The 23647-nt window shown below is 38.6% G+C and overlaps 1 protein-coding gene across 1 annotated transcript in view; it reads left to right on the top strand.

The window, feature by feature from the left end:
• Positions 1–23647, top strand: part of GRID1 (glutamate ionotropic receptor delta type subunit 1) — a 555021-nt gene that overhangs the window by 503116 nt on the left and 28258 nt on the right. Inside the window, exon 13 of the mRNA XM_026069970.1 lies at positions 21508–21703. Coding sequence (XP_025925755.1) covers positions 21508–21703 — 196 coding nt within the window. The remainder of the gene's footprint in view (positions 1–21507; positions 21704–23647) is intronic.

Below are 23647 nucleotides of genomic sequence, written 5' to 3'. Positions count from 1 at the left end.
TAGAATCACATTTAGAGTGAGTATTTTTCCAAGAAAGTAAATTCTTGTCTTGCATGAAAGCGTCACACCCTGGTCTCTCAGCTTCCAGTCCTACTTGGTTTCAGTGTAGTATGATGAGGAGTGATGATTTTTGCCTTTCTAAATTTGCCACTGAGCTTGCCTACATTATATCTTTCATGGACCCAGAAGAAATACTTTTTTGAAATCCATTTTCCCACCCGAAGAKGCACAATGAGTTATAGCTGAAAATGTGCTCACCAGCTGAGAATTACCCAATCCATCTGTATATGCTTCCACTGTTAAGAAACCAACCCCCGTACTTTCAGTAATCTCTCCCTCCCTAAAAAAGTCCTCTGGTGTTCAGTATTGATGCTGCTAAATTGCCAGCAGGGGAGAAACTAGTATTATGGTGCTGCAGTAGTTGCAACATAGTTAAAGCTTTCATTACAAGCCTGATTTTCTTCCCAAGCTCCCTCTAAAATGCCTAATAAAAGTTGTTTCAGCTTCAAATTTGGCATGTGTGGTCTGTGACTAGCAGAATAGAAGTATGGGTGATTGAATAACTAGGTGTCAATCAACCTAGTAATACTTACCTCCACAATTTCACGGCAAAACAAGTGTATCATAGAAATTCTAAGTGATATTTATTAGAAGGTGCTTGGTGAGACATTCACTGAAGCAAAGTTGAGCTGTTGGAAGGCAAATTTTTAAAATTAGCGTGTCAGATGAAAGCCTACTGTTGAAGGAATGGGGTTTTTTTAATTCTGGTATTGGCAATTCTTACAAGGTTTTTCCATCCTGCCATGAGTTTCAGGATCTCCCTGTGGTTCACACAAAGGTGAAACAGCCAGAGTAGGAGGCACGGCAGAGAGCAGCTTTGCTATGCTGGCTGTGTTTCTAAATTTCCTAAATTTAGAGACTTCCTAAATCCCCAAAGGGTTCTGCAGTGCTGTGCTATCGAGGTGCCTGGATCCCTTTTAAGAAACATGCCTGTTTCAGAAAGAACAAAAGTCTTTTCCTTGGACTTTCCAACCCTTCCTTTCCTTCCTCCTCCCAGATTCCCTGCTAGGGTAGTGTGCTGGGAAGCATCAGCGCACGGAGTCTGAGACGTGCATCAAAATCTTTGGCTTAAGGAGATCAAGAATAGCAGAAAAGTAGTGTGAACCTGCCCAGGCTAGCCTCCATTTTCCTGATGCTAGCGAGTGGTACTTCTGCATCCCTTTGCTTTTGTCGTGCTGCTTCTCTGAGGCTTCTGTGCAGACTGCTGCTCTTCTAAATTTTGTCTCTGCTTTGTGTGCACATTGCTCACCTCACAACGGGAAGCAGAGGGGAGAGGAAGGGAAGAAAGCTAATGAAGTGATCACCTCTTCAGGACTCCAAGATTTCTGCTTTGAGGGAGAGTCACAAAAATGTCAATGCTCCCTTAAGCAGATTTCCAGATCAGACATTAGGAGAGGAGCAAGATGTTAAAGAGGTGGCAGGGGGTAACTTCTAACCTTGTAAATGAACAATTCTCAATTTTTGTTTTCAAATAAAAATCGGGCAAATGTTTAGAGCCTGTGACAGTCCCTAACAAACTTGTTTAAACCCAAATGATTTGCATTTGGTATTGCAACATTTGCCTTCAGAACTGTATGCAGATGAGAAGTCTTCTAATGGGTCAGTCTGCCAAATAAGATCTGAATTATTACATGAGACTTTGTGGGTTTTTTTGTCTATTACATTTTCAAACAGCCCTGGAATCTGCTGTCTGACCTTCCATTTGTAATTATGAGTTTAATTAGCAGTGACTTAACTTCCATCTTCATTTCTTGTTAACAAGCAGACTACACGCAGTTCAGTGGCTACATAGATATTCTGAAACTCAAGGTTAGGAGAGCTTGTCTGATAAGAAGTAAGAATCATGCAGAAAAAAAAATAGGATGTTAGAAAAGTAGGCTATTTGCAAATTCAGGTGAATTTAAGTTTTTATCAGATTAAACCTTATCTTTTGCAAATGCTGTGGATGTTTTAAAGGCATCTGTATACATGCACTCTGTAAATACATCTGTACACATCTTGCAAAGGAAAGTGTGTTATATCTGCTTTTATATTCATATCTGTTGTTTCATGATTTGAGATTTCTTTATTTGCTTTTTAATCCCCAAATTTCCTATGTTTATGGTGACAGTTGAAGATTTACTGCAGCTTAGTTGGGGTGGTAGTCTGGCAGTTGGAAGACTTGGGTCCAGATTCTTTTTCTGTCACAGGCTTTATTTGGTCTTGGCAAGCTTAGCCTCCTGTCTGTCTCAGTTCCCTTTCTGTGTAACGGAGTAACAATTTTTTCATCTCTTATATGGCATGTTGTCATGTTTAGCTGCTTTAAAGATGATGGCCAAAACCCACCATATTATGATAGCTCTGCAGGTATCAAAAAAAGATGAATTTTCTGGGTTGCATTAAAAAATAGAAACAATCACAAAATATTTTAAAAGAAAATGAGGAAAGTATTTTGAAGATGCCAACTAGAGGGAAATGAACAAAGGTTTCATCTGCTATAGTTAAGTGGATTTGATAAGCTTGGTGGCAAGAAACTCACAGGAATTTCTCTGTATTTGCAGTGATCTTGCCTTGGAATTCCTTGTGTTTGAAGGCAGCCTTTCTGTTGTTAATATTACACGTGGCTTTCTTAAATATTTCATTGGATTTTTTTATTTTTAATATTGTTATGTTTAATATGCACAATGTTCTGTAGTCTTTGTGCAGCACCTCAGGCACACTGGCAGGAGGCATGTATGAATGAGCATGATAAAAAATAATTATTGTGGTTATTATCTAAGGCCTGTGAGCAAAAGTTTCAATCATTAAATAACTAAATTAAGTTCACCCATAAAAACAAAGGGTAAAAAAGAGCATAAGTTGCAAGTGAATGAGCAGGGATGAAAGCAGCAAAGGTTTTCCTTTTACAGAATGTCCCCTTTTGAAAGCACACAGAAGAAATGACATGGTAAGTGCTTTGCAACCTGTGTGGCAGGGCAGAGGTTGCTGGCTGTTTTGCCTTCACGCGCTGTTCAGGAGAAGACATTACAGTCTTGCCAGCACTAGATCCCCCATCGGACACCTTTCCAGTTCATTGTCATTGGTGCTGTGACCCACTGGGTGCTCTAGGAAACCCAGGGCTTCACGAAGTCTGGAGATTTTTAGAAAGCTCTCTGAATGTTGGCATGTGTCATTCAACTGCAGCTTAAAATGGATCCTAATTACTCCTCTAATTGAGCAAGCAGGCAACCATATAAGTGCAAATATTTCCCAAGGCTATTTTTCTGAAGGAAAAATGAGAGAGCACAGCTGAAGATTAAGATTGCATTCCACCCCTCCAGTTGCTATTGTAAAAATATGGCATATATTGGAGATAGGTGGAAAACCAATAGACTTGTGATTCCATACTCTCCTCAACTCTGCTTTTAGAATGCCTATAGTATACTATGTCTTCATTTGTTTGTATTATTGGGAAGTTTTGTGACTGAAATGGGTTGAGGCATTAACATTCAGATGCACATACAGTTTAGAGAAGTAAATGATATGGATATGACATTAGCAAAACCTACCATCTGTGCGGGTAATAACATGATTTTCTTGCTTTGGGAGGGTGAAAATCTAGCAAGAGCAGCAACTCTTATGACAGCTCATCAAAATTTACATGGATTTGTTCAAATTTGAAAATTTGATACCCAGTCTCCTTTCTTCTCATCTCAGATTGAGTCACCTTTAAAAGTCATATTTTCCCTTGTTAATATGTTAGTCACTAGCTATCCATAGAGTAGCTGTATGCATTCTGCATACATTAAATCTCATTAGCCCCTGACTTCAACCTTATTTGTTAAAGTGTGCGATTTCTTTACATTGCAAGGATAATATCTATGGCTTATTTTGTTTTTCCTGTCCAACTCTTAAGGGTTAAAAATTCAAATTAAAGTAATGGAATGTTTTTGCCTAATAGGATATTTCTGTTGTTTTGCTCTAAAGATACTGATATGTCTTTCATGAACTGATAATAAAATCTAGTATAACAGGATATTAAAAAGTCAAAATAATGATTACTACAACAAGGCAGAGAGAGATGGCCTTAAAGCTTCAAACCTCTCCTAACTGTAAAGGCTACCTGAATCCATCATTTTTAAGGGCAAAAACAGGAGTAAGAATAAAAATGTTGTGGTGAATTCTGTTTTGGAAGTGCATTCTGGGTGAGGAATGACCGTTAAAGTAGGCTGGCCACTGGGCTTGAATGCTTGTGTTTCACTGTTGCAAGAGTGCTGTTGTTTTTTCCACTGTGGAAAATACCAGGTAGATATTTATTTCACTTCCACTGCAAAATTACCTAACTGCTTTTTCAATGTTAATATACAATTCTGTATGTTTGTCTGTTGGCTATGTGTGCTTTTCTTTTGGACAGGCAGATCTTTTACATGCCTCTACTGCATATATCTTTGCCAGAAGATATGTAAACAAAGACCATCAAAGTGAGGAGTTGGATAGAACCTGGAAAAAATATCAATATTTTCATGACATTCACTAGTGAAACAACTGCCCAGAAAAAGAAGAAAAGAAGATAATTACTGTGAAGTAACTTGTATTTTATACCATTTGTCTTTGTTGTTCAGAGTCATTATAACAGTGGGCCCTATCATAACAGTGATCCGTGCTCTTCTGTTGTCGGGTAGTAGAGTACATATTTTTGCATGGGATTCCAAATCACTAGGAGTAGAAAGGTTTCTCTGAAAGTGTCCCTGCAGCCACAACAGGCAAGTGAATTGGATTTACATAAGTACCAATAATTAATAAGCATTTTATCACAGCAAGTTGCTTCCTGTACCCTGTTCGCTACAACATAATGGCATAAAGTTAAACTAGGTGCACCTACTTAAAGAAGGCAAAGCTTTATCTGTTTTCTTACTTGCTGTCAACTCAGACAGGACATAATGAGCTTCCTACTCTGATAATCTGTTACGTATTTTGGAAAACACTTCACTTGTTCGTGCCAAAAAAAAGTTTTTCTCATCTTGCACGATTCTTCACAGACTTCTCCACATGAGCAGTGGTTCCCTCATTGTCATGCCACAATCTTTCAGCACCAGAATTTCTCACCCATCTGACAGCAGAAGTATTTTTATCACCTTCTCTTCGTTACTATGTTTTCAACAGCAGTAGGACTGACTGTGAGCATAAGAACTTGCACTGAATTATTTCTTTCTTTAGATTATTTTGAACGGATGGAGGAAAAGGGAAAGAAGGGAGGTTTATAGCAGTGATGCTGTAACAGGAAGAAGGCTTGCCCAGCCACCCTCCTGGAGCAATGTTTTGCAATTAACACTGATTAGCATTACAGTGCTATGGCCAATGCTGTGCTCCAGTTAGATGATCAGTCTTTCACGTTGCAAGATTTGAATGAAYAGCCAGCAATAAAAGTTAAGTAGTGGGTTGGACTTTGTATAGCCTAAAAGCTCAGTTCATACAGTCAATCCAAAAGCTGGTGTCGTGGAGCCAGGGTCAGCAGCTGTTCTTTCAGAAATTAAGAAGTGAGCACGTTGCTAGAATGTCACTGGGGGCCGGGAAGCCTTTCAGGGGAGCACGGCACTGCAGACTGACAGCAGTGCGGTGATTCTGTCCTACCGCTCTGCGCGGTGGTAACTCACAGCTCTGAGTCCAGAGCGCTGTGGGAGGCTGGAGCCGGGAGCTGCCTTCTCCTGCAGGTGCCTTGTGCAGAACGTCTTCTGGCCACCGCCTCTGTGTCATGAACTGCAGGTTGCTGTTTGTGTATTTCGCATGTGGCAGCTTTGCTGCCTGTGCCAAAGGTTGTGGGGTTAGAGTTTGAATTTTGGTGGGTTCAGTGCAATGTTATGTATTACATGTTCCGCTGATGGTATCAGCCATAAATCAAGAAATCAGGCTTTGCAAGGAAATGGCTGGGATATAGGCATGTGTCTTTTTGCTAGCTCTGTAATGGAAACAGTAACTTCAGTCAAGAGATGAAGCAAACATCTTTGTGCCGTAATATCTTAAATCATAAGAGCTAGATTCATTACTGTTGTAAGGGGGATTTATTTTTGACTTTCTGATTTTTCTCCCCTGCATTTGTACTACTCTGTGAAATGGTGAAATGGTTGTACTACTTCTTTATAGATATACTTAGAAAAAATGCTCTTATTCTTTTGGGTTTCCAGGCTCTGAAAGAGCTCTTGCTGACATTATAACAGTCTCTTATCATTTCTTCTTATACTTCCTTCACATTAAGGTAGTTCGCATCTGTGTCTTTGATATGGTCTCTTTCAGGAATCAGCAGCTCTCCTGTAGTCTTTTATCCTTTCAAACATCTTCCCAAGRAACCTTATCCTCTAGTTCCCTAAGTCTGTTGAAGTTTGGTCTTTTGAAATCCATTATTCTGTTACTCTGGCTCTTGCTTTTCATCAGGATAGTGAGCTCCATCATCTTGCAAACATTTTTATTCTGATTACTTCCCTCTAACATTTTAATTCACATCTAAAATAGCCATTCCCCTTATAAATGTCTCTAGAAGATTGTTCTTTCTCACACCTTTAACCCTTATCACCTTAAATGATATATAGGATAGGCATTTCATCTTCTGAAATGAAACTTGTTCCAATACATTCTAAAATATTTATAGACTGTCCTGCCATGATGTGGTAATCTCTACACTTCCTGTTTAAAGAAGGAGGCTTTAAAAATTGAATCTCCTTTTAAGCAGTCTTAGAAACAGTTCCTCAGGATTTAGAAAAAAACACATTTTCAATAGATGCAGATAACATTATAGATGTTTAGGGAAAAAGGAGTTGGGGGGTTTTAATTTCCTTGGAAACTAAGATGCTACCATTTATCACCATGAGTGCTTTCCTGTTAGTTACTATGTTACAAAAGACTTTCTAGAAGGAAAGAAAACTTTTCTGGAAAGAATAGTCTGTTACCAAGGGAAGGATTACATATGTTCTTTCCACTTCCTAGGCTTATCTGCCTTACTGAGCAATGTTCCCTTTTGCTGCATGCATGCCCCTGTATAATATAACACAGGAATGTTTCCAGGCTCATCTGAAGATGAGGGAGAGAATAGTGTTGCSTTAGAAATACTATTTTGATACAGCTGCCAAAGTTCCATTAAAAGAAATGTAATCACATGCACTAAAGTTGTTTGCCTTCCAAAGCATTAAAATCAGCCTAGGAGACTAAGCCACTGATTTTATTTGTTTTATGAATAGTCATATCTGTCTAAACAAGAATAGAGAACCAGTCCAAATAGGCTGGATGTTAACTACTATGTTTCTTTTATATGGAGATGATGCAGTTTGCAAGCTAATATTTCAAGGCGTGCAATTAGGCTACCCAACAAACTAATTAATCACAACATAAGGAACAACCCGTTGGTTTTGATTTAGTGCTGTCAGTGTTTCCAATATGAGGTTCAGTATTCAGGTGAGACTAGTGTTCAGGGAGAGGAGGGAGAGGCAGAACTGTAAGTTTTCTTTTCTGTTGACTTTGCTGTCCATGAGGCATGTGGCAAGTATGCCACATACCAAGCGCTTGCCATTTGGGTCCTCAGAGAAACAGGCAAGTGGGCCTCCAGACTTTGAAATATGCATATGTAATGTGTGCACTTTAGACATCAATAATAACCAATGAAAGCTATATGTGTTTTCAGTATGGATGAAGAGCCCTATGTTTTGATTTCCCAAGAGTACCTAGCACATGTTCTAGCAATCAAGATGCCTCTTCAGTGCCCTTCTATTTTCTTCTCTTCTTTCTGTCAACATTGTTGGCTCCTGCTGTATTACCTCTAATAAGGAAGGATGTGAAGCTGTTTCCCAGCATTGCTTTCTACCTCTGACAGATCTGAGCAGTGTGAATCTGTCCAGTCCATCCATCCTGGCTGTGAGATTGCTGTCACTGACACGGCAGCACTCCAGAGTGTTTCACACTGAGATCCTTTCCTTTCAGCAGGCATCTTCTGCAGCATGTGACAGCTCCTGATAAATCAAAAATTAACAAAGAGTTTGAAAGGACCTTTCTTTGCACTGGGATTTCATGGACTTTAATGGAACTAGTCACAGCGTAATGATATCCTAACAGTCTTGCTATAAAGTACCACTTGCCRTGCGTAAGAGCTTTATAATCCAGCACCAAGATACCAAGCTTACCCATTCTCCACTATATTTAATTAAAAAGCTACTCTCTGTCATCTGAGTGCAAAACAGAATGGCAGCAGCATTAGTACTTATAATACCAGTTGAGAAGGAAGAAAGCAATTTCTTCCCTCTTGGTCTTAATCATTAATCTTCATTAGGATTTTTAGCTTCCAAATATGAGTGGTAGAAGACATCAGTGTAGCAAACAATTTAAAGTGCATCTGCATAAATAATAGAGGTAGTTTGTTATTTTCATTATAGGTAAAAGTGTGTGTCAGTCGCCAGATGTGTTTGATTCAGACAATATGATTTTCATGCCAACTTTATGATATGTTTGATTTAGGTGAAGTGACTAAAACCTGCTGTTGGGACTGAGTTGTTGTTAAACACCAGCTGCAGTTTTTATTTTAATTAATATTGTAAGGAGCAGAATACCTTAGTTCAATTAACATGTTAACCCTTCAGGGTATTCAAATAAAGGTTACAATGGCATAGTGCTTTAAAAATAAATCAGAAAAATATTCCAAAATAGCCCAAAGAAATGCATTTCTTCCCTGAAATACACTACACACTCTGGAGATGTTTTCACCTTTTCTTCTTGCTACATTGCTTGCATTTCAAGTTCCTCCTCACTGTCAAATGGAGTATGCAGTGTGGGTAGAAGACCCAGGCTAACCCAGATTTTTTAGTTGGACAAGGTCTTCCAGATTTGGAGGGTGAGCAGCAGCTATTCATACAGACTTTGAACTGAATCTGTGAACATCTTACAGATTTGCTGCTGTGACAAGATTTTTCTTAATTAGTTTTGAAAATCTGCCCAGTGAATTAGGAGTTTGAATGTAGATTTAGGTGTGCAAACTAAAGCTCTGGCTTTTGAAAACTTGGGTTTGCATCTTCAATTATTCTGGATATCTCTTTGTCTGTCTCTTTCCATCGATAACTTGCAAACATGGTGGCCACACTTGCATGGATAATATCTCAAGGGTATTAATTTGTTAGAACTACTATGGAAAAATAGGGTGGTGAAGAGAGATCTTGTAAATGCCCGCTGTAAATACAAAGAAAAGACTGCCCTCTGAGTTCACTTCCTCAATCAGAGAGCAGATAATCTCGTATGGGATCATAAACTCCCAGCCACGAGAGTAACTTCATTCAGAGATCAGAGATTATTAGGCAGCAGTGAATCCAGCTTTGAGGTGCAAGTCCTCGGACACTAGGTTTCACGGGTACCACTGTCAGGGAGCTATTTGTCATGCTATGGTTTGATTGTTTTTAAAAAAGATTTTCAAGAAAAGTAGTCATAACTTCTACTGTATGGAATATTATAGTTTATTTCCCATAGAATAACTAGGATGCTAGAAAATATAGGAGGACATCCAGAAAGAAAAGATTCATTACAAATAAACAAAAAAAGTGAATGGAACAATCAGCAATCTAAGTGACTTACAAGTCTTTTGCTCTTATTGCCTGGAAGACCTTTGGATAAGAGGAGATTAGGAAGGATAGTTAAAAACGCTGGTCTGGCAATCATGAGATGTTTAGCTTATTCCTAGCAATGTAACAGGTTGCTCTGTGCTGGAGCAGAGCCAGGGTCTCAGATCTGAGCAAAACGAAGGTCTAAGATCCAGTGACAAGTCAAGTTATGCTCCCGCAGATTGTTACAGATGATTGGGCTTGTTGAGGTGTTCCCGAGGGCATCTTTTAGAAAAAGCAATGGATAGGAATAACCAGGGGCCTAATTTTGTTTACAGAAGAACCTGTTTTACTGATGATGATGAAAATCCACTTTGATTTTTATGATCCAAGGTTGAGTCTTAGCCAGAAAAATTATAAAAACTTCTTTTGAAAATGAGCATATTTCCTAAATAAACCCTTGGAAGATATTAACAGGTTCTGTGAGCAACAGGACACAGACTAGTTTTATGGATTTTTGTTCTACATGCCCCATACTCCCAATCCATAGACTGTCTCCCAGAACCTGTCCTCCTCATTGTATTACTCTTACTCCACACACTCCATGGCTCACTACCATTATCATTGTGACAGTCCTATGTCTTCCTTAAGTAACCTAGAATTTTCTTCCTCTCTCCTCTCACAATCTTTGTTGCCCTTCCCTGGCTACCCTGAACTAAACCCTTGCTTGACTTACCATGCCATGCAAACCTCTTCGTGGTATTGTCACATTCAAAGTTTTCTCTTGTCCTTGTATTCTCCCTGCCCCTCATCTTCCTCTCCCTTCCATGACCCTCTTATTTGCTTGGGAAGAAGCAGCTGGTTTGGAGATGCTGACTGGCCAGCCACAGGCTAAATAGACCTGGAAAAGCTCATAGTGGGCCCTTGATCCTCAGTGGCAGGCTCTAATCTACACTACCATCATTTTTCATGGCTCTTGCAGGATTTTAATGGCTTTGTGTCCCATATCTCACTTTTGGATGTGGCTGAAATCTGCTGTTTCCAGAATTACTGGGATGGGACTCACAGAAGCATGACAGGCAGCTAGATATTCAGCACTGTTATAGGAACCTCTTTTCCTTAGGAGAGCAGGCTGAAAACAAAAACCTACAAAGTCATTTTGACAGAGCCACTTTCCATGGCCAATTGGCATTTCCAGTGAAAGGTGGGAGTCAGAACAGCAGGATTCTGCTCTGTCAGAACATGATAGTTCCTTTTCACAAAGAACTTCAAGTATGGAAGAAAATATCTTGAGTTCACTCAAATATCTAAGAACCTCCCTTTCTAATATTATGTAGCTTCTATTCCTACAAAATCTAGCTATGCAAGGCTATGAGGTAGCAGATGCTAAAGTCATATTATTTTGAGTACACAATATACCAGTGATACGGAATTAAATTTTGACCATGCAAGTCCTAGTTTACACAGCTTTAATTTTGATATGATCTCACGAATTTTTAAGTATTTTGATTTTTAACAAATGACTGAAGTTAATTCTGTGATTTGGTGTGTTAGCTGTGCTCTGAAAAAAATAGCTGAGTGTATAGTCTGTGGGGCAGTTAAGAGCACAAACATTATGTTTATTAAAGCCCTAAATTTAAAAAAGTACTGAGGTTGTTATCCATAATGTTGTCTGTAATCACTTTCATAGTGTTAATACGTAGTGAGAGTGTGTGGAAATGTTTAAATTGCCAGTCCTCTTCTTTCTTTATGTTTTACCAAGAATGTGGCTAGTTTAAGGTGTTTACAACATTTTGGCAAGTTGGGTTTCATCTGAGCTTTTCTTCTGGCACACAAAGCTTTTGTCATCTTGGAGCTAAATATTTACCCTTGTATTGTTAGTAGTAGATAAAATGTGATAGCTTGCTCTTTGTTCTTACCATCTGTTTCTCACTGGCACCTGCACTGACACTTATAGTAGTATGGTGCTGCTGCTCATAATGGTTGCAAAATTGGACCAGTCTGAATCTGAACAGGCTTCACTATAAGATATCACACCAGTATAATTTGGGAATTCCCAACATGCGATACGAGAGCTAGGCAAATGTGCTCAGTCACAGGTGTAAGAACACTTCTGGTGGCATGTGACTGCTTGTCCCAGAGCAGGGAGCTGCTGTTGATAGTGCCACCACGGCTGCTAGCTTCAGGACCGGCACCTGGGCGAGCTGAGACACCGTGCAGCAGAGCCTGTGCCTACAGCCTGCAGGCTCTCTGTTGATCCTAAAACTCTTTGGAACATGGGGCAACCTAATTGCAGCCTTCAGGTGCCATCACAGTAGGATGCTGTTAAGTGATAATGTAATGAGGCCTGTCCATAACGCTGGGTGCCCGCAACATCTCGGGGGAAGAGCAAAGGCTTAGGTGAGCTCATGTTTCTAGCTGGTAAAGCCAACCCTATTGAAATGACTTTTTAATTTTAAGAAATAACAGTCCATCCCCAGACCTAACACTCTTCCCCCCAAAATGATGCATGCTGAAGTGCTTCATGGTCATTCTTGCTCGCTTTCGGTGTACTTGTAGCAAGCTTAGCCTCCGGCACAAAAGCTGCTTCTTCTGACACAAGAAGGAAATTTGGGGGTTTTTTTGTTTGACTTTCACAAAAATGCTGCAGACTGCACTGAGATTTGTGAAGCAAAAGCGAGATTTCATATGGTGATGTAGAGCAGATTCTGCTTCATCTCAGGCTCTTAGAAAGTATGTGGAGTCTACAAATGTTTTGCTGATACAGTGTGTGTAGCTAGTAGCAAGTAATTAACTACTAGTAAAATCGTAAGTAAGAGAATATCATTTATTAATTGTTTGACTGCAGTTTGTGCTTCAGTGGCTGTACATACTGTTTGTTGTTCTGTTCTTTTAGGACTTAATCCTGCAGTTGCTCTGCAGGAATAGAGTCCCAGTCACTCAACCTGCATTGAATTCATTGCTGTATTGAGAACTTAGAAGACAGCTTAGTTTCATTTATTTTTTTTGTCTGTCTTGTTGAATGTAGGAGCTGAGGGTAGTGGAAGTTGTTTCAAAGAAATAAAATAGTTATAGAAGCTACAAAAGTTTGCTTTTGGTATATTGTGTACATATTATTTGGCTATTTTGTTTTATCTTTCTCTTTGTTTTATTCTTTTGCCTATGATCCTGCAAACCCTTAAGTGTGTATCTTGGTGAGCATGAGTAGTTTCACTGAACCCAGTGGGACTGGTCTACCTGTCAGGTATGTGCCCCTCTGGGACTGCAGGAGAGAGACAGTCCCAATCCCATGGCAGAAGGGTGACAGACCCGCCACCATCACCGTGTGGCATGGGGCATGCAGCAACCCCCTCCTCCTCTGGCAGAAATAAAGCTGGCTTTGGTTTCTTTCCCTCAACAAAACCACAGCTGATGATTATATTTTGCTTTTCGTTGTACCTGATACAGGGCAGTCAGTCCCAGTCTGGACTGGGGCTCACAGAAGCCACCGCACTGGCAGCAAGGACCATCATCATCATGGAAACAGCTCCTATGATAAGCAGCGGCTGCTGCGCCACTACCTGCTGAGGGGTTCAGTTAGTATTTGTTTTCACCGTAGTGCAAGTATGTGGTTGACATGGCAATGTGTTTGTGACACATGCCAATCAGTTTTTTTTATTTCACTGGAGGAAGGTCCCTGCTTCTCTGAAATCATATGCAGCAGCTGTTGCTGTTCTGCTGCTGACAACAAGCGCGTGCACAGCCGCAACTGCCTGCATGGTTCATTGTCTCTAGTGATCAGGAAATGTTTAGTCCTGGCGTGAAGGGCTGCCCTGCCATTCATTCAGTATAGTTTAATCTGTCAGCGCTTAAGGCTTCCCTTGTAGAAGCTCCCATGGGGCCTTTTCTGTTAAGGCTTTTGATTGTTGTTTAGAGTAAGGTGGATAATATTTTTCAGATGGACAGCTGATGAAATGAGTTTTATGTGAAATATAGAATGATATAGTTGCTGGCGAACAACATGATCCTACAAAGTATATACTCACCATTCAAGCAGTACTGCTGATTTCTACTGGACTACCTCTACATCAGTAAAGTTAAGATTTTGCTTAGTGTGTTTGCTGGAGAAACCCATTACTCTGCACATTACAGGACTGAGACAGAATTAAGAGCAGGTAAAAGTGACTTTGATTTGCAGTGAAATGGAACAATGCAGGATTTGATTATGTCACTATAGAGAATTCAGCAATCTAATGACTGATTTAAGAGCTCAGCTTGATTAATCATAATTTCAAATAAAGTCAAAGCGATGCACAAATTAAAACCATGGACCTAATTCTTATGAAGTCTAAGGTTATTCGATGTGGAGTTAAACCTGCTTTCATTTAAATATTCTCTCTCCTGAAGCTACTGCCATTCTATCAAAACTTTGAATGCTTTTATTGGTTTTGCTTAGAAATAATCTCTAAAATTGCTTGTCTTGTAGTTTATGTATCTTACATCTAGTTCTACAGATGCTAATAACTTTCCTATATGTATATGGAACATGTGGGAAGTTCATAGAAATATGTCATACTACAGTTTTATTTAATAGATATTTACTTTTCAAGCTCATGGGTGCTAAAGATATGTCAGTTCCAATGTTATCTTGTTACTCAGCTAATATGTGTCTCTATTCGGAATAATTGAGTGCTTATTAAGTGTTGATGACACTAATGTTTAGAGGACTAACTGTTATTCTTTCATTCATTTATAAGTGGGCTTGTGTTTTTATAACTCAGATTTAGTAGGGCAGTGAAAGCTTGCACCTATGTGTTGGAGTCAATGAGACTATCATCACCTAGTGGCAGTTCATATCCATAACAGATGCAACAGATTTTTTTTCCTGGTCTTCAACCAGCTAAACTATCTTACTTGACTAGAATACCTCTGGAGAATGTTTTTACATGGAAATTTAAACTCAGTTTCAAATACTTCAGGATATGCCCTATCCACACAAGTATGTTGCATAAAACTAGAGATCCAGTGACCAGAGACTGGTCATCTGTGAATAATGGACAAGAGCCCAGAGTCCTTGTCTTGTTTCTCCACAAACAGATATAAAAATAAACAGGACTCAAGTCCTGAACTAAAGAATCTTCATTTAAAAGCAGTTCTTGACAAATTATCAGTGCCACCACACACACCACTACGTTGATTCAGCTTCACTTCCAAAGATTTTCCAGGGTTTTGCAGATTCCTCTGCTCTGCCTGTTGCCTCACCTCARATGGCAGCTCTTTTTGCATTAGCTCCATGTACAAATGAGAAGCTGATACTGCAACGCTTGCCTGCTTCCAGGGCCACCTTGCAGTGGGCRGACTGGTGCGGTTGCCAAGAGCAAACACCAGTTTGTCCTTTGTTCTCATTGTATTAGCAAATAAATCCATTGAGGGTGTAGTTCTGAGCAATTTTATGTCTCAAAGTGTGAACGCTCTTCTGCAGTTCACGATAGGCAGAAATCTGTTTCAGCCCTTGATTTTCTGCTGGTGATAACTTTATCGAATAAATATCTTTTCAGATAGGATTTTGTATGCTACGTTTCAGCTTATAGATATTTCTTCAGCTTTTATTGTTGGTGTAAGGATGTCAAATCAATTCAGCTACTTTTATTTTTACTTACAAGTTTAGCAGGTTTACTTTTTTCCCCTCCCATAAATGCCATTTAGAAAACAGTTGTAGCTAGGAACTACAATTATATTTGATTCTATAGATGTTATGAATACCTAACTTCTTTTGAGAAAAGTTTGAAATAAAATTTAATAATTTCAAGGTATTTAAAAACAGAAATTTAGAGCTTGTGGTATACATTTTTTATATATATTTCTAAGGTAGAGCAGCGTAAAACTCTCATCCTCTCAGTGTTGCTTCATCTTAATGGCACCTGTCACCTGAAATTCTAGTGTGCTGCTCTGAGCAAAAATCTCAGGGTACTGGCTTCTTTAGGTAAAAGAAGAATTTAGCAATTTCTCTGCCCAATATGGAAAAGCAATAAATGTATTTTACCCCCTCTAGAGGATTGAGGGATTAATATTAATTAAGAAAAGAAGCTAGATTTAATTGATAGGAATTATTTGTATTGTATTGTTTGACAAAACATGGTTACTGATATGAAGGGAGATGTTATTCTGAAGTGTACTAACAACATGGAAGAATGAGAGTAGAGTACTGACTGCCAGTTATATGTCTAACCTTAAGCTTTATTATTCCTTATGGTGTATGCGCAGATGAGCAAACAGGAACCACAATATTGCATCATTTTAAATAATACTGTGGATTCAGCAACTGCTGAAATACTAATTTTGCATAAGTGATCGCAAAGGGAAAAATCCCCGGTTTTACAGTGTCAGAGCAGTGGCAGTTGTGAATGATAATGAGAAACTACCTCTAAATTAAGGGGCTGTCAGTATTCCTATTACAATTTCTCTTAGGCTGAAGTCAAGATAAAATGCTACATTTATTACTGTGGTATGAAATCCTGTTACTTCGTGACATCATGCTGCTAGCTGATTGACTTGTTTACAGTAATGGAATTTACACACAAGAATCGAGATGTGCAGCTTTCTACAAACTTCTAAAAAAATGAGCAGGAAGGATGGGAAAAAACTCAACAAGGAAATATTTTTTCACCCTTTTGGCCTCTTTCCTTTGTTTAAAGACCTTTTTTTAATTAAAATTAAAACATTTAAGTTACTATGGAAAAAGAAGAATCTTATTTATTTATTTATTGGAATACCAGGAGCCTGTTTCTCTGCTTTTTTAAAATACTTTGATCACATCTGATGGATCATGAGTAGCAGTTTCACGTGAAACATACTGTAGCCTGCAACTGAGGCTGCAGTTTTACAGGTTGAGTTAATTGATCAGCAGGTGATTCAAAGCACCTACTGACAGTTTTAGTCTAGACAAGGTTTGTTGATATAATTCAAGCAGAAAGTTTTTGCTTATTGCAGTTCCAAAGAATAATAAACCTATACTGGAAGAATGTTTTTAGTCTATATAGTTCCAGCTACACTGTCTCTTGCTAGTAAGAAAGCATCTCCAAAAATTGAAACTTAACCAGTATTGTTATTTTGGCAATTATTTCTAGTGGTCTAATTATAAATGCTAGTGCAGATATTGCCTGAATGTTTATTCCACAGCATATGGTTCACATCAGTATGTTTCTCAAAAAATAAACACTGAGTCTGTTTTTCAGTTAATTGCACATGAAATAATTGCAGCTCCATTGGAAATTGGGTGTCAATTGTTGCATTTATCTAGCAGGTATAACAACAAGGGTTAAATATTTTAGCTGGCAATACAGTTATAAAATACACCATTTTTGTTGTGATCAACCACAGATACGTTTACTTAAATCAATTTGTTTACGTGTACTTGCCTATTATAACAATCACACAGTGGATGTATTTATCTACAAATTGAAGTTCAGCTCCTATAACTGTAAATGAGGAACATTGGCTTTTTCTGCTTTACTAGCTTTATCTTTAATCACACTTACAGAGTCCTTAATGGGTTGTGAGATCCAATAATTGAGGTGGTAAGGTTAATGGGGCATCCTGTTATGCTACAGATTTTTGTTGCAAATAATTTTAGATATTAAATGCATGAAACCTTTGCCATAGGAAAGTGAGCCAAGAGTTTGAGTAGCTAAAGAAGGTGGGTTCAGCTAATGGCTGTTTGCAAAATTAAATAAAGTCTGAGAAAGATGAGAGCAGCTGATTTTAGAGAATGACACAATCCTAAGATGTTGGCAGTATCTGAAATTCGTTTCTCTAATGATGGAAGATCTGAGAGATTTAAAATAACAGGGTTTAAAAACTGCATTCRTGTTGATCTTATTTCACCCTGTAGAAGGCAGGGGATACCATGCCCAGCTCTTCTGGTCACTCACTTCTAAAGCCAAGGAGCTGCAGGTTATCACTCCAGTTTGAATGAAGAAATATTGTATAGATAAATCTTTTATACAGCAGCTACAGTATCTTGGATAATAACTCTTCTCTAGACCATTCCCTGTTAAGATAACTTTTGAGATAGTTTTTGCTAGTGGTCCATTTGGTTTTTAGCATAAGGTTATTTTCTCACTCATATGGTCACTGTCCTTTTCCTGAACTTATGCTACAGGAATTGCTTGCAGGCTTGATTTACCTACTGTGACCCTGGCCATGTCCTTTAGTGATCATCTGGCTGTCTCCTGAGAAATTTCCAGTGGTGTTGTAGTATAGAGAATTTCCCCTATCAGTGACTGTTCTTATAATATATCAAATGGGGCGTTGCAAGAATGATGCATGTAATCCTGGGATTCACAGCATCCCACATTGTCTCTTCCAGGAAAATTCTGCAGGCTAAAATGGGGATGGTGTGTGAACCTATCTCAAATGAAACTATTGGAGTTTATAGGTGGAAGATGGAAAAAAAGGAGAATTGTTCTTGCCCATATAACAGTGGTAATAGAAATTGGAGAAGAAAAGATTGCTTTGCAAGTAGAAGTATGGAAAGCCTTTCTCTGATTTCCTTTGGGATTGCATCCTATCTCATTTTTTTGGCAGTGATCCCTACCATTTTTTGAGATCTAAACAAATATCACAGGCTTACCATTGAGTTCAGCTGAGAATTATGATTTTATTTTAACACTCTAGAGACTGTTTAGGGGGACTTCTTGACATCTTTGGCCATGTTTTATTTCTAAATATATAATCTTATGTAATCTCAAGGTAATTTTATGGTTTACATTTAATGACTGTATTTTAGAGCAGCATCCAGCTCCTATGTACAGACAAGACTAATATCTATATAGACTGTAGTATTTGTCCTTTGTGAAGGAAAACAATACCTAAACAGTTCTATGCCAAGCAAAGGTGAAGAAAGGCTAGATACAATTACACAGTGTTGTGGGATGGCATTAGGGAGAACTCAGACATCTCCAGAATGTGATTAAGAGGTAAGAAGGAAATTGAATCAGTCTTCAAACTCCAGTTTCACACCCGAGTAGCATAGTTCATAATCTGCATTCCAAGCTGTCACTTTGGTATTTATGATTTCTTAGAACAAAAAGCATTGGTATTTTCAATTGGAAAAAGGGAACACTGCCCGGGATTGTAGCTATCTTGTTCGCAACACCCAGGCAAAAACTGTACTTAAATATTAGAAGGAATTCCCTCAGTGCCACCAATACTGATTATTTGTTCAAGCCATGGTCCAACAAAGCGCTTAATTTAAACCCAGAGTTTACCCATGTGCACTGGAATGTTTAGAGAATTGAAGAGCATGTGCTGTCCAAAATGTAAGATGTACTGTGCTTTTGTAGAGTACTGGTTGTCGATAAAATATAATTTAGCTAAAATAAAAGTTTTGGTTGTCAATAAAATATAATTTAGCTAAAAGAAAGGGCATATTTCTTACAAAAAAGCTGCCAAATTTTAAGATCCTTCAGCAGTCACAGAGCCAGTAAAAGTGATCCAGAAAATACCAACATTATTAAAACTACAGTTTTTTTATTTCTCTTAATGTCCRAACTCTCATTCTCAAATTTTCAAGCAGACAATATCTTTATGAATAGTAGACATTTGTAAAGTTATAATCAGTTCAACATTGTGTTAAAGAACATTAGCTAAACATGTTTCTACTGGTATGCTCCTAATGTATATGCATTCATATATACACTGAAATCTGTACACCAAACTTTGTGTGAAAAGGTTGCTACAGAAATGTTTTGGTGCATATTAAGTTCCTTTCTTAGATGTTTATACATATAATAAAAAGAAATGTGTCTGTTGAAAGTCAGATCATCCATCCCCAGAATGTAATCAATTCCATCTGATATGATAAAGCTTTTTTTTGTGGTTTTTTTTTGTTTTTTTTTTTTTAAGGAACTGAATGTGGCATGTAATCATTTAGATCGAGATTGGAGGAAAAATGGCCTTGTACAATGAAATGTCTAGGAAACATTTAGGAGACCAAAATAAAACTTTCAGGGTTATTAAACAGAGAAAGAGAAAAGCCTGACACAAATTCTCTTATTTTTCGTTAGAATTTTTAATGTCCAGCAACCTCCAGGSCATTCATTTTGTATTTTACCAAAGTGGCATATACAGAGCCACAGAAATAAGAGGAGGTTTGTGTTTTGATGCAACTCCCAGAGTTAGCCCAGATCAATGTGTGCAATGAATATAGAGGAAAACTGTTTGTACAGTCTTACTTAAAGCTGCTTAACAGCTTAAAATGTTAAAGTCCTTAACACAATTTAAGAACTTAAAACACTTAAAATGGTAGAAGCAGCCTTAGAGCATGAAGACTTTTGGTGGGGTAAAAGAGGAGGTCCCTGTTGAGCTGCAACTCTGGGTTCAGAGCTGTTGGACTCACACGGTGCATCCAGGTAAAAGGGGGGCGTTAGGAGGTGACTTGAAGGCCTGGAGATGACATGATGGAGAAGAGGCAAGACTTTTCTAAATGTGTTTATGTAGCATTGTGTATGGGCTCAGAATGCTTTGCTTCAAATAGTGGTGTATGGGATCTCGCAGCGATTTAAGGTGTGAACAGTGGGAGCCCCCCAGTGCAGCAGAGAAGAGGGAGGCAGGAAAATGTTTTCTATTAGAAGTCTTCAGCTGTGGAAGACTACTTCAGATCGTGGGCCAAAAGAAGGCTCCTTAGGAGGATTTTGAGGAAATTGTTCGTCTTCTGGGAGAGCTGAAAGACAAAACGCTTTGCTTTTGTGGTTGAAGGAGTTGGAGGCTGGTGAGAGGTGGCATGAGTGGGGCAAGTTCTGCTTTTCAAATATTTTGAGGAGGCTTCTTTTTCTGAAAGGCTATTTTGGGAAAAAGAAGTCTTTGGTGGGGGAGAGAGGGTTGCTTTAGTCTGTCTGGTCTCAGCCAGTCTTAGTTGGCTGGTCAGAAGCTTCTGAAGAAGACATTGTTACTATGTGAGGTTATACATTTACAAAGCATGAAGTAAATCATTATTTATGAGGTACAGCTTAGTTCCTGCTACAGCATGTAGTGTTAATAACTGTATGTGTGTTTGTGTGTATATATGCAGAGATAAAAAAAATTGTGCAGCRACACAAAAGTGATACTTCAGGACAAAGGAAGGGGACGCAGGAATGGAAATGAATGACTGAAGGTGGAAAATGGACAGGATGCTGCTTCTGATGGCAGTGATACCACCTTAAATGTTTTGAAACTTGGCCTAGTTTTCAGTGACACAAGCAGTGATTTACACCTTTCTGTGCAGAAAAGGCTGTAAAGCAGGAGTGAATTACATTCTGTACAATTTGAAAATAAATGGCTCATTCACAGTCACTCATGTTGAGGCCCATTTACACTTCCAGAGTGGTATGATGAGTAAATGAAAGTTATGTCTCTGTGTGAATGAAAAATGTCTGTTTTACCAGAGGCTGTGAAAAGAGAGAGAGAGAGAGACTTAGTGGAAATTGGAACTACAGCATTTATTTATTTATTTAAAACATTCATATTGATTTGGAGTCAAATGGAGTATTGGTGTAACTGCAAACTAATTCCACTGAATTCTGTGAGGTATTTTTGGTGATTCTGATGTGACTGAGAGTTTACATTTGTAATCTTGGTTTTCCCCATGCTTCAATAAGTCTTTATCATTCTACATTCCTGTGCAAATCTGGCATCATGCTATTTAACATCGATGTTATCTATTCAAAAAAATCTTCACTGGGGAAAAAAAGCTCAGGTATAATTAAATTCATATGACTTCAATGCAATTAAATTACTCTTTGGTTTTCTTTTATGGTAAAGGAAAGAGATATGTAAACATGACTTAGCAAGGGTAAGTGCTTTCTTTCTGTCTAAAGACAGACATAGAAAGAAATCATTTAATGAATGAAATCTCAGTAATGTACTACGTAACACTAACATCTCAATATCACTTGAATTTCAGAACATTTCAGGATCTGTCCAAACAAATGGATATATCTTATGGTACAGTCAGGGATTCAGCAGTGTATGAATACTTTAAAGCGAAAGGGACAAACCCCTTGGAGCAGGATAACACATTTGCTGAACTGTGGAGGACAATCAGTAAGAATAATGGGGCAGATAATTGTGTATCGAACCCTTCTGAAGGCATCAGGAAGGTAAGACTGGATTATAGGGTTTTTCATTTAATTTTTGTGCTGTATCAATGTTGTTTGCCTGAAGTTAATGAATGAAAGTTACATGAAAGCAATTACATAGTAATTTTAAACAAAAATGTACCTATTTACAGTTCCTTTTAGTAACTAGATAGCAGCTGAGCAGCATATTTTGGGGTCATGATTTGGAATGAGCTTAGCTCTGCCTAAATCTTCAGTATATCCTTTTTGGATCTGGCTATTGGGTTTCTGGGTTTCTTGGAAGGTCTAGTAATACCATCTTGAATCTCATTCTTTACATTATCCAGGTACTGAGTCTTGTCCTTTGCTCATTTCTGTGGTTTTTGCTGAATCAGTGCATTAAACAGTACTGGAAAGACTAGTGGGAATCCAGGGTTTCATTGAAAGTGTACTCATTTCTCTTAGAACAGAAATTTCTTGCAAGATTTTCTTTGTTTATTCCAGTCTTAAAACATGCACATACTCTTTCATGTGTCACCATGTTTTTCACCTAATTTTTCTTTCTCTCAGACATGACCACACATTTTTTCTGATGAAACTGAGTGTTGTTGTGGGATTCAAGGCCTGATAAAAGATGGCTTGAGATCCTACATCGTTGTGCTGAGTTCTGTGATAAACAGCTCTGGTTCAGATTACACAAATACAAACATCCCCAATTTCACGCTCTTAGTTTGCCACTCTTCTTTCCTTTCCATATTGAAGCTCAGCAAAACCAGTCAGTAAATACCATCAGACCACATGTGTCCAAGAGTACATTATGTTGGAAGAGATGCAGAAATAGTCGGTGAAAGTTTAATGTGTTGCTCCTTTGGAGAAAAATGTTCCATTTATTTATCAATTGATTTTTTCACAAAACAAACAAACGGCTGTTATTAAAGTAGTGAGTGTTTGATCAGAGTTATTCTGTTGTCAATGAAACACTGATTCTGAATAAATACATTACAAGTTCTTTATGCTTTTTTAAATGGGAAATCAGAAAATGTTTCGGGGTTGGTTTATTTTTTCTTCTTTTCTTTGAATCCTTGAAACCTTTTCTAAACGGTCAGAGGGAAAGTGTTCAAAATTTCCTGACTTTTTACAATGCCATAGGTGGGCTGAACACAGTAATATAGGCCATCCCAGTTCTCAAATCAAAATCATTTAGCATAAGATCCCCAGTTGCGTGTGTGGTTCTTGGATAAAGTCCTAATACAAACGCTTCTCTTTCTCTCTCTCGCGCGCGCTCTCTCTCTCTTTCTCTTTCTCTCTTTCTCTTTCTCTCTTTCTCTCTCTCTCTCCTCAGCTACCTTTCTCTCTCTCTCTCCCCTCAGCTATCTTCTCTCTCTCTTCTTCCCCAGCTATCTCTCTCTCTCTTCTTCCCCAGCTATCTTTCTCTCTCTCTCTTCCCCAGCTATCTCTCTCTCTCTTCTTCCCCAGCTATCTTTCTCTCTCTCTCTTCCCCAGCTATCTTTCTCTCTCTCTCTTCCCCAGCTATCTTTCTCTCTTCTTCCCCAGCTATCTTTCTCTCTTCTTCCCCAGCTATCTTTCTCTCTCTGTCTTCTTCCCCAGCTATCTTTCTCTCTCTGTCTTCTTCCCCAGCTATCTTTCTCTCTCTCTCTTCTTCCCCAGCTCTTTCTCTCTCTCTCTCTTCTTCCCCAGCTATCTCTCTTCTTCCCCAGCTATCTTTCTCTCTCTCTCTTCTTCCCCAGCTATCTCTCTCTCTCTTCCCCCAGCTATCTTTCTCTCTCTTCTCCAGCTATCTTTCTCTCTCTCTTCTTCCCCAGCTTTCTCTCTCTCTCTTCCCCAGCTATCTTTCTCTCTCTCTCTTCCCCAGCTATCTTTCTCTCTCTCTTCTTCCCCAGCTATCTTTCTCTCTCTCTCTCTTCTTCCCCAGCTATCTTTCTCTCTCTCTCTCTTCCCCAGCTATCTCTTTCTCTCTCTCTCTCT

This window comes from Apteryx rowi, unplaced genomic scaffold (genome assembly GCF_003343035.1).
Source record: "Apteryx rowi isolate R43461 unplaced genomic scaffold, aptRow1 scaffold_30, whole genome shotgun sequence".
NCBI lineage: Eukaryota > Metazoa > Chordata > Aves > Apterygiformes > Apterygidae > Apteryx > Apteryx rowi.
The sequence above is the reverse complement of the archived record's forward strand: the minus strand, read 5'-3'. Positions and strand labels throughout refer to the sequence as shown.